The sequence below is a fragment of the Lycorma delicatula genome, chromosome 2, assembly GCF_047948215.1.
Source record: "Lycorma delicatula isolate Av1 chromosome 2, ASM4794821v1, whole genome shotgun sequence".
Taxonomy (NCBI): Eukaryota; Metazoa; Arthropoda; class Insecta; order Hemiptera; family Fulgoridae; genus Lycorma; species Lycorma delicatula.
Window position 1 is genome coordinate 205,143,714 of NC_134456.1, and position 11,981 is coordinate 205,155,694.

General features: G+C 29.6%; 1 protein-coding gene across 2 annotated transcripts in view; it reads left to right on the forward strand.

Annotated features, from left to right (window-relative positions):
- LOC142319597 (protein O-mannosyl-transferase TMTC4-like) overlaps nt 1–9,643 on the forward strand; it is a 54,574-nt gene extending 44,931 nt beyond the window's left edge. Inside the window, exons 13-15 of one of the 2 annotated variants that reach the window (XM_075357062.1) lie at nt 1,042–1,224; nt 5,651–5,730; nt 8,798–9,643. In XM_075357062.1, the coding sequence (XP_075213177.1) occupies nt 1,042–1,224; nt 5,651–5,730; nt 8,798–8,869 (335 nt within the window). In that variant the 3' untranslated portion in view covers nt 8,870–9,643. Of the gene's footprint in view, nt 1–1,041; nt 1,225–5,650; nt 5,731–7,430; nt 7,645–8,797 lie in introns of those variants that run through there. The other variant, XM_075357060.1, reaches the window with a different exon arrangement.
- Nucleotides 9,644–11,981: the final 2,338 nt, after the last annotated feature.

The window sequence follows — 11,981 nt, forward strand, 5'->3', positions numbered from 1 at the left end:
ATGGTGGTGGGGTTAGACTGGTGAGACCATCAGAAAGACACAGTTTGTGTTGGGATTCGTCGTGGTGAGTTTGAGTGCAGTGACTGTTCAAAAAACTGTTCAGGAGGTTTGCAATTTTTGTTTTATTCTGTATACAGGTATGAGAAACTATTATTATTAAAGGCCTCTTCATAAAAAATATTTCATGGATCCATTAGAAAATTACTTATCCATCGACTATTTTATAAAAAATTATTAAAAATGTTACATGTTATAATGAAAAAATTATGTTCAAAATTATAACTAGAATTAATTTCAGATTGGCCAATTCTGTAGTAGTATAGCTGTCTATTTATCAACTGACCACAAAACTTTTTAGATCTGATAAAAATATCTGCCAATTGTTTTTAGGGCAATTGTTTGTTGAAAAAATTATTAGCTTCCTGCAAGTCCAAAATCATATAAATCTTTGAATCAAGATGTTTGCCTGTAATTCCAAATCGACCAAAATGTGTCACTTAGTTCTTTGGATTACTTGTGGGTCAATAATGTGTGGAAAAAAATAGCTTGTTATAAACAAATCAAACGTTATACAGAATGTTATAAGATTCCTCATACAGAATATTAGGTGATAAGACTCTTCATACAGAATATTCCTACTGACATTTCTTGCCTGCCATTTACTAAACTAAAAATTTAACATACTTCCGCCTGATGTAAATTAGTCTTGAAAAACTGTGGTAGCTCCAAGACTGTAACTCAATAATGAAAATTAAATTATTAGAAAGAAATTAAGCAATTTTAATTAAAAATTTCAAAGAGATTTAGTAGAGTGTAAATAATATTTTTTATGGAATTAGAATCCCAGATTGACTACAACAAACTGGTCTTTTATTTTTATAGCAGTGAATATGGTTGTTATATGTATTTTACATCTTTTTATAAATTTACATCTTTTTATAAATAACATTATTGTTTTAACCATATTATATTTTTTTTTAAATTGGTTAAAAAAATTATTCATGTTTAATTTAATTTACTTCATATATTATTTATTTGTAGGAAAATATGAAGAAGCTGAGTCTACAGCAATGGAAGCATTGTACATTTTACCAACAGATGCTGGCATACATTTTAATTTAGCTAACAGTCTAGGGAAGTTATCTAGATTCAGTGAGGCTGAAAAACATTTTAAAATTGCTATTGAACTGAATCCAAATCAGGGACTTTATTATGTTAATTTAGGTAATTTAGACTGTTTATTTATTTAACCTTTTTTTATGTAATAATAGATGTTTTTATTTATGAGGGTTGTGATTACAAAAAAATTATCAAAAGAATACCTTGTGTGTTCTATTTTCTGTACCTATCTAAGTAGTGTATGTTGTACATTTTGCATCAATTAAAAAATGAGAATATGCAACATTCTGTTTTAATAAGGTTTGGATAATTTTCATGCTGACTAAATTCCAAAAGTTCTCTTTGTTAAATTCTGATTTCAACCCTTTCAAGTTCAGTTTTACTGAAAGAAATTAATAATAAACATCACAACTGGTTCAGATTGGTTTTGTCACCCTAAATTCCAAAAAAGAAAAAAACATCCTGACTTTAGCACTGTAAGAATGATTTATATTATGGAGCTGCTTTCTGGTTAAGAGGTCTACTGTCATTAGAGTTCTGCCATAGATTGAAGCAAGTTATATTTCATTCACTACCTGTATTTCCTCATCCACTCTTTGAATAAAATAATTAAAAGAAGATATCAGAAGTGTAGTTTGGTTTATTCTTAGAAGTTCATAAATTAGCTCAACAGTTCTGTGGTTATATTACTGAGAAATACAAGAATCAACAGCCACTTCCAGTTATGCAATTGTGACTATTCTTCTTTTATTTCAGATATAAGTTCCCCCTTACCACTACTTGGCCATCAACTTTGTGTGTGTGTGTGTGTGTGTGTGTGCACATTCGCACATATGTGTGTGTGCTGTATATACGCAGTGTTTGCTTATACTGGCTGTCCATTTCTTCATTAATAGTTTAAATTTTCTTATTTGCAGTGATTCTGAAAGTTGCTAATTCATAAAGTGAGGTGATAACATTCTGGGGGACAGGACTATTAATATATTAAAATAAAATAGTATAATCTTCTCAATAAATGTTATATTTGAAAAATGAGCTTGTATTTTTTATACAGAATAAAAGTTCTTTTAAAATAAAAAAATTGATTATTCTAATTTTCATATGGTTTTTCTATTAGCTGTTTAACTTACAGTGGATTTTAGTTAATAGATTTTCTACTATTCATTGTGCAATATTTACCAGGGTTATTTTTTTCAAGGTCCGATCGGTCGCGAAATAAAAACCCATGCAAAAATCGGATGAACCTTTGCGCATATGTGTTGCGCAGCATCTCTAGTATGGCCTTCAATCACGCCGCATCACTTCGTTTAGTTCTGAACATGCAGCTAGCACGTAAACATGTCAACAACAATAGCATCTTCCGCCAATTGTAAAGTGCGTGCGGTAATTCGATTTCTTCAGGCTGAGGGGTGTAATGCAGCTGAAATTCATTGACGAATAAGTAATGTGTACGGTGAAACTTCAATGAGTGACAGTAAAGTGCGACAGTGGTGCAGGAACTTTAAAGCAGGACGTACAGATGTTCATGATGCAGGTGGTCAGGGAAGGAAGCAAGTGTCAACCGATGATCTCATCGAGCGAGTTGATGAGGCAATTCGAGAAAATCTTTGGTTCACAATTTCTGTATTGAGTGATTCGTTTCCTGAAATTTCAAGGTCAGCTCTCTACACCATTGTGAGTGAGAGACTTCAGTATCGCAAACTGTATGCAAGATGGATTCTTGGATGTATCCCAAGATGCTGTCCAACCATCACAAAACAATGAGAATGGATGCCTCCCTAATGTTTCTCCAGCGCTACCAGAATGAAGGAGAAGATTTTTTGAACAAAATTGTTACAGGGAACGGAAACATGGGTCCATTTCGAAACTGAAGAAACAAAAGAACAATCCAAACAGTGGATGCTCCCAGTAAACCAAAGAAGTTCAAGCGAACCTTCTCCAACAGAAAGTGTATGGCTACTGTGTTTTGGGACCGGAATGGAGTTCTCTTGGTGGAATTCATGGAACATGGCACAACCATCACTGCAGCCTCAGAATAAGCACCTTCAGAATAAGCAGAGAGGAATGTTGTCATCAGGTATTGTCTTTCTCCATGACAATACTCGGCCACACACTGCAGCTGTAACAAAGAAGCTCCTGCAGCGTTTTCGTTGGGAAGTGTTTGATCACCCACCATACAGCCCGGACTTGACTCCATCCGATTTTCACCTCTTTGCTCACATGAAATGCTGGCTAGGAGGACAACATTGTGGCACATATATCAAACTGCAGACCAGTATAGAAACATGGCTGAAAACACAAGCGGCTCCGTTCTATGACGAGGATATTGGAAAGTTGGTACCACGCTACAACAAATGTCTAATTCGGAGTGGCAACTATGTAGAGAAATAGCATAACTATGTAAGTACTTGTTACAAATAAAAAATTTTTTTTATTTTCACTGTGGTTTCAATTTCGTGACCGATCGGACCTTGAGAAAAAATAACCCTCGTATTTATGTACTTATATATAGCACTGCAAAACACTCATTATAGCTTAATATTCATAAATACTATGATCAGTAAAAAACAAAATGATTTAAAATATACAAATTATATTAATAAATAGATACATTATCTGTATAAAAAATACATACATTATTTATAAAACATAGTAAAAATAAAAATACTGATATAGAATATGCATGATGATACTGTAAATATTAAACTTTACATATATTATCTTTAAAAAATTATTTTAAATTGAAATAACGTTTTGTTATTAGGAAGGATTTTTGTGTATTTTTGGAAGAATTAGCTGTATATTAATTGCCACTAAAATAATTTTTATATTTATTAATGTAATTTGTGTATTTTAAATCATCTTGTTTTTTACTGATCATAGTATTTATGAATATTGTAAGTTATAATGTGTGTTTTGCAGTCCTATATATAAATAAATATTGCACAATGAATAGTAAAAAATCTATTAACTAAAATCCACTGGAAGTTAATTTGTACCAAGAATGCTATACTGGGTGATTAATCTGTTAAACTGATTATTTGATTTATTAAACAAATTAAATTTATTTCAGTTCTTGCTTACAATAAGAATTATTAAATTTATTTGCAAGATTATTATTAAATATAAATACATTAACTTGAAATAAAAAATTAGACTTACTGCTATTAAAATGCCATGTTAATAAAATGTAGCTTTATATGAATCCATAGGAGGTATTTCATTTAAAGCACTTATTTTCTCTTCTTTCTCCTAAAAAAGGATGGTGCATGAATTTGATTGTCGTATGTGCTCACATTTTTATTTTAGCTGCTACTGGTCCAGATTGTACCAATGGTGGTGTGCACAGCGGCTCTCTCTCAGCCAACTCTCTCCTGGTAGAAGCAGTCCGTTGTCAGTTAATTTACAATTTATTTAGTTTAATTTCTAAGCATAGATTATTTTTATTTATATTTGTACTTTTATTTACTTATTATTATTTATTCATTTTATTAATAAAAGAAAGGAATTATTAGTAAATATTTAGCAGTAAAAAAAAAGGATTTATTATTTAGCTGGAGAGAGTCGTTGGTGCATCGCATGGTCCATTCTGTGCCAATAGCAGCAGCTGGAATGGCAACACAACCTCACACTCGCCAACGCCTTGTTATCAATATGGCTAGTGTTACACATTATATTTGTATTAAAAACTATTAAATTCTATATCTACTCACTCCTTAAACCTGTTTTAAAAATAAAAACACCAATGTGTTCAGAAAAATATTCTCTACACACTAGCTATTCTTTTCTTAAAATATTTCTGTAAAATGTTTAATATTTTCACAAACATGAGGATATGAACACATTAAGGGTCTAGGCTAGATGTTTGGGTGAGCGAAGCAAGCCCTAACCAGCTAGTATAATATAAAAATTCACATAGTTAAGAGTATGCCATGTACAGTGCTGTTTGGTTTATTTAGGTATTCAACAGGTATCCACCAGGTTGGTCTAGTGGTGAACGCGTCTTCCCAAATCAGCTGATTTGGAAGTCGAGAGTTCCAGCGTTCAAGTCCTAGTAAAGCCAGTTATTTTTACACGGATTTAAATACTAGACCATGGATACCGGTGTTCTTTGGTGGTTGGGTTTCAATTAACCACACATCTCAGGTATGGTCGAACTGAGACTGTACAAGACTACACTTCATTCACACTCATACATATCATCCTCATTCATCCTCTGAAGAATTATCTAAACGGTAGTTACCGGAGGCTAAAACAGTTAAATGAAAAGGTATTCAACAGGCTAAGGCCACAAGTATCTGACTCCACTCAAAATTATCAGTATTATCTTTTATAATACTGAAAAAATTCTTTTATGAAGAAAAGTTTCTTTTTTTTTATAAAAAAGTATCTTTTACAATTCTGTCAAAGAGATAAATTATCAGTTAATTCTCCACTTGTCTTATGAATATAATTTAGTCATAAAAAGTGATTATCTTAATCTTATTTGTATGAAATTTTATCCCATATTAATTTTTTACATTATTTACAGGAGTCCTTTATCATCGGTGGAAAAAGTATGATAATGCAAAAGAAGCTTATAAGAAAGCCTTAGAAATAAATCCAGAATTAGTAAGTGCTGAACGAAATTTAAAAATGTTGTGATTTGTTCTGTAAAGTTGATTAGTATTAAATATCATTTTAATTAAAATCTCAGGGACAGATTGAGTGATGAAATAATTTATGTGATTTATAATTAGAAATTATTTTAGTGGTAATAAAAATTAGGCTGTTATGAAAAAGGTGAAACGCAAATGGGATATACTAAATGCTGGAGAATGAATATCAAACTAATCATATACACAAAAAAAAACATTCTATATATACAAGAAGTAACATTATTACTAAGTAGTATTATTTCTGTTGACTTGACTCTCTATCTTAAGTTGTACAGATTTTCATAATATAATATTTTATGAGAAGGGGATTCATTTTTTTTTTTTCAATATCTCTGTTATTTAACTAAAATTATCTTATAAATCTCAAATATTGATATTTACTTGAGAACAAGTTACTGCCTGAAGAGTTAGATGGATGAAACTTACTTTATTTACAGTGATAATTTATTAATGTTTCACAAGGTAGAAAATATAAAAGTTCTTAATTACATCAGTTACAAATTCAAAGGAAAACATATTATAAACAATTTTTCATTTTGCATCAAGAAAACTCTTGATGCATGCAAATTGAATGAATTGGATATAGCAAAATAAAGGTAAGAAGTAATAGCTATATATGATTTCATTTAAACAGATGTAACGGAAATGAGGCATGATATTTGTTTAAATATTTTGTCAGATATTTGCAGATAGTATATAGTAATTACATTCATTTGACTAGAAAGAAAGAGTATGTGGAAACAAATATATTGATCCATAAAAGTGACTCAGAATGTGTTGTGTCAAATTAACTCATATACACATTTAAGTGAAAGGTCATCATAATATTTGTTTCTAAAAGATTCAATAGTGATGGTTCATGTATGCTTTCATATCTACACATAGAGTCTACTAAGCATGAGAATTTACAGTGCAGATTGTTCAATTTTTTTTAAGGCTCCCTGTTTATATACATTATGTACTTCATTTACAGTCCATTTCCTTAGCTATGGGAATTTAATGCTTCTTCAGTTGTTGAAATGGTTTCATTGAATGAAATCATTTGTATGGTTCCCATACTACTATAAAATTCAATTAAAATCATGGTATTATATATTCCTTTGACAAGCATAAAAATTTCTAAAATTATGTATAGAATGTAAAGTGCACCTGTGTGACATTGCACTTATAAGCATTAGGTGTCTTCTCACACTTCTGCCCCACTCTGCTCTAAATTGATTTTTAATCCCAGTTTTCAGTCACAGTTTTTATAACAATGAAATTATAAATAATTGATTATAAGGGTCCATACTACTGGGAAGTATTTCTTCAACATACTCATTTAGATTATAAGACAATAATATATTTTATTTACTCCTGGAAATATTGTAAAATTTTTTTAAAGTGAGTTTGACGTTAACCATTATACTTATGTCAGCTAGTAAAATTACTCGTACATAAAATCTGTTAATTAAGCTGCCAATGATCAGTGAGCTAAATGCCTGTATTGAAATAGACAAGATGTAGTTTATGAAAAGAAAATACAACTGAGGAAGAATATTAACTATATGATGAGTGTATGAATTAGCTTCAAAACATAGGATTGTTTCATTGTAATTCTGCCAAACATTGCTGCAACTTTAGTGACATTAATAAATATATATGTCACTTCAGGTACTACCCAGATGTTTTTGGGTGAATAAGGGACTTACTGCAGCCTATTCCAACTGTATGAACTCTCACTGTAAACCACAGATGACATTTTGTTGATCCTGTGATGTAAGCTAAGTCATGAGAGCTAAGTACAAAGATGGTGCTGATTTTTTGATAAAATAATTGAAAATATTGTTAAATTCATCCTCTTCAAATAAATTTTTATGTATCAGAATTTATAGTATTAATTTTAATATAAATCTTAGAGTATAATATTATATAGTATTAATATAAATGTAACTCTACCTTAGTAAATTAATCATGTAAATTATAATTAAATGAAAACCATTCTAAATTGTAACTAAATGTTAAAATAGGTAATGGAAGCTAGTTAAAATTAATCTAAAAAATGGATCTTAGTTAAATAAGAATAAAGAAATTAAACTGAAATAAGATAGAATGTACTACTAACATATATCTGTACCTATAAAGCAACTTGTCCTGACTGACTGTTTTATCAACATCCAGCAAAAACTACTGAAGATAAATTGATGAAAATTTGTATACATGTTCTTATTGTGCAAGTACACCCCAAGAAAGAATTTTTTGAAATTCTGAGTTTAAAGGGTTAAAATTGAATAATAATAAAATTTACTGTTTTTTTATTTTTAAATTTCTCCATAACAGATGAAAACATCAACTTGATTTTTGGTGTGTGTAATTTTCATGTAAATATCTAAAAACCAATTTTTAGATTTTTCTAAATACGACTTTGAAAGGGATGAAGAAAGGTAAAAATATTTCAACAATGATTGCAAATTTTCTCCATTTATGACTATATTAAACAAGATATTTACTAGTTTGGTGTTTGCAAATATTCTTCAGAAAATATCTAAAAACCATTTTCAGGTTTTTTTAATTTTAATTTTTTAAGCGGTGTGATAGTGTACAGTGTGGCAGCTCAACCAACATAGCCACTGTATCTGTTAATATGTGACTTAATATGTGTTAATAAATATATATCTCACTTAAATAAATATGACTGCCACTGTCATATTATTGGCTGTACCTATTTCCGATTACTCAACTAAAAAACATAAAATAAAAAACTTTAAAGTGAATAATGAAGTACGATCACTAAGTGGTGTTTGTCAGGTAATGCTAACAACAGACAAAATATATTTTTACCCATACAAAGCACAGGTAGCCAGTTATAACTAATATTTTTAAGATGGAGGCTGTTGGTTTTCAAACCCACATTCTTAGCTCACTCAAAGTTTCAGGTCCTGTACTTACTAAGCTGTTGTTCTGAAGAAATTACAATACACTGATATTTTTTTATAAATTGAACAGGCTTTAATTTTTATTTACCGTTTTATTCTCACAAGTGTGACTTAATGAACACAGCAGCATCCAAGGGACAGAGTCCTCTGACTAGACAGGAAGGACGAGATAGGTGAGTCAAGCCGTCTAATTATCACCTGACCTTGATGGAGAACAAAATAACCATATAGCACAGGCGAAGCTGCGACTGGGATGCTTGTATTATATATGTCATAACATAATAAAAGAAATAAGTATAATTAAAAAAAAAAGTATTTGAGTATCTCAAGCTGACAATTTCACTGTTGAAATTTCTATGATTTTCTTAAACTTCCAATAATAAAAATGCTGTTTACTGATAGTAAAGATTCAGATTGTATAAATTTAATTTTGTGTAATGTTGTTATATGTATGCAACTATTTTATTGTGCACTAATTATAAAATATAAAACATTCATCTCTCATAATCATCAAATTGTAATTGGGCTTCAGCCTAGCGCCATTTTTTTTTACTTTATTAAATGAATTAATAGTAAAGTTTAACAATCCTGAAGTTTTAACATGTCATTATTGCATCATAAAACTTGCACATTGAATACAAACCAGAGAACCACTGTCTCTTGTAAAAGGTTATTTAAACAAACCAAATACCTTGTAATCAAGCATCCATCATATGATGTTGTGTTTAAAATAATATATTACATAAACAGAAATTCCTGTGATGGTATATGCATACTTTTGGAATTTAGAGGTTAATGATGATAGTAATCACGGCCAATTAAAATTAATAAAAAAAGTTTTTTTTCTGATAAAGTAATTATTACAATAAGGAACATCTTTTATTTATTTTTTAACAAAATATTATGTATTGTAAATATTTTTTCTGTTTTAAACACTACATAAGTAATTATAACAATTATTATTAGATAGAACAGTTTTTTTGTATCTAATATTAAAATTAGGATAATAACAAAATTTATCTTGTAGCACAACATTCTATGGAGCAAATGTAATCAAATGACTGCCAAATTTTCACAGTAGATTTTTTTAAGAACAATATGTTCTATCTGTGATCTGTTTATTCATTTAAACATATGGGTAATTATTAATTTATGGTATTTTATTTAAAGTACTTTTTAAATGTAAATAAAAATATTATTGTGTCTTGTTTCTTTTTAATGAAGCTATATGTACTTAAATAATCTTATCATCTAAAATTAAGATATGTAACATTTGTAATTTAATATTGTAAGTTATAATGTACTTCTGCGTACACTTATATGTTTTTGGAGAAAAAAAGAATTGTTTTTTTGTGAAATGTTTCTGTCAAATATTTTTTCTTTAAGAATAGCATATTTATTCAAAATTATTTAATAGAGCAGAAATTTTAGTTTTTGGAGAATTCTGCATGTAATAGATCAATGTTCCCAGTGCAATAAAATTCATTTTTTAATCATATTCTGCAAGTAGGACACATTAGCATGTAGTTCGTAATTCCTTTCAGAGATTCCACACAACATACCTAAAAAAATAGCTTATTTTTTCTTTTTTTTTAAGTCCAGAAAATGTGCACTGGATTCTTTTGGTCTGCCCACACATCCACTTTTTAACTAAATTTACTCTCTCTCTTTTCCTGTTTAGCCTCCGGTAACTACCGTTAAGATAATTCTTCAGAGGATGATATGTAATGAGTGTAAATGAAGTGTAGTCTTGTACATTCTCAGTTCGACCATTCCTGAGATGTGTGGTTAATTGAAACCCAACCACCAAAGAACACCGGTATCCACGATCTAGTATTCAAATCCGTGTAAAAATATCTGGCTTTACTAGGACTTGAACGCTGGAACTGTCGACTTCCAAATCAGCTGATTTGGGAAGACGCGTTCACCACTAGACCAACCCGGTGGGTTTCAACTAAATTTACTGTGAAGGTGTTAGATAACTTGAGGACTTTTCTTTATGATTGAATATATTAATAACATTCTGGTGATGATGATTTTGTTCTTCCAGTAGTGACAATATCTCTACTTCTTTTGTTCTCAATCAAATGTTGAATACCTCCATTTATTTTCATCTAAGTCACAAATACAGTTTTGACATAATTCGGCTTGTGTATTATGGTATTTTCTTTCCCACCAGTTTGACATTTCAGTGCTCTTAAGTTCATTTTTTAAGTTGTAATGTATTATATGACTGGTTATATGATCTGTTGACTAAATTAGATTCACTTTTCTAAGGAAAATTTTAATTTACATAATCAAATATTGTAATATTATAGAAGCTGATTTATATATAGTGGTTTTATCCCAGATCTCAGGTTTCTTTTTTCTTACTTACAAAATGATTGTTTCTTTATGTATTATATTTAATTGTGTTAATACCTTATTAATTTTATCTAGCTTTATTTTAGTGTATTTGTGACTTTTTTATTTTTGAGGTGGTTTGCAAATGTTAATTTGTGCTTTGGAAAACTTTTATGTATCTTGGTAATATTTTTGTTTGAAGATGTATCTTACTTGTCCAATATATAAATTTTAGTCATAATACTATGTTGTTTTATTTTTACTTAATTAAGATAGAAGAAAATTTTATAACAGATATTTAATTATCATGATAGATTAACTGACCTAAAGATTGAGTATCTCATTGATTGATGGATTGAGATACTCAATCGACCTACATTTTATTAATATCTTACCAGAAGTGAATGCTTAATACACTTCAATGCAATGATTTTTAAGTTATTAAAAAATATAAAATCTTTAGTAAAGAACACTGTTAATTAATACAAATTAATAGATTAACAAATTGGTATTAACTAATTTTCAAATTGTAAAATCTATTATTTCTCAAAGTATTGAAACAGCAGGAAAATGCATCAAAATCTTCTTTAAAAACTGTAACTGTTGGCCACATTAAACCTCTTTGAAAGGACCAAACAAACAAAAAATCTGATGGTATGAGATCAGGACTGTAAGGAGATATGGGATGCGAGACCTCCTGACACAACTTCTGAATAGCTTCCCATGTCTTTTGAACGATATGGGCCGGGTGTTATAATGCAGAAGAATTATGCCTTTTGAGAAAGAATCAGGACATTTCCTTCTTACTGTGGATTTAACTTTATTTTATTGAAAGGGTACTATTACTACACCACACCAGCACAAACACAACCATCAATTGATCACAAATTGAATACCTTAATAAATGAATACTAGCATTTGACAGTACCAGCCAAACACTGTTAAA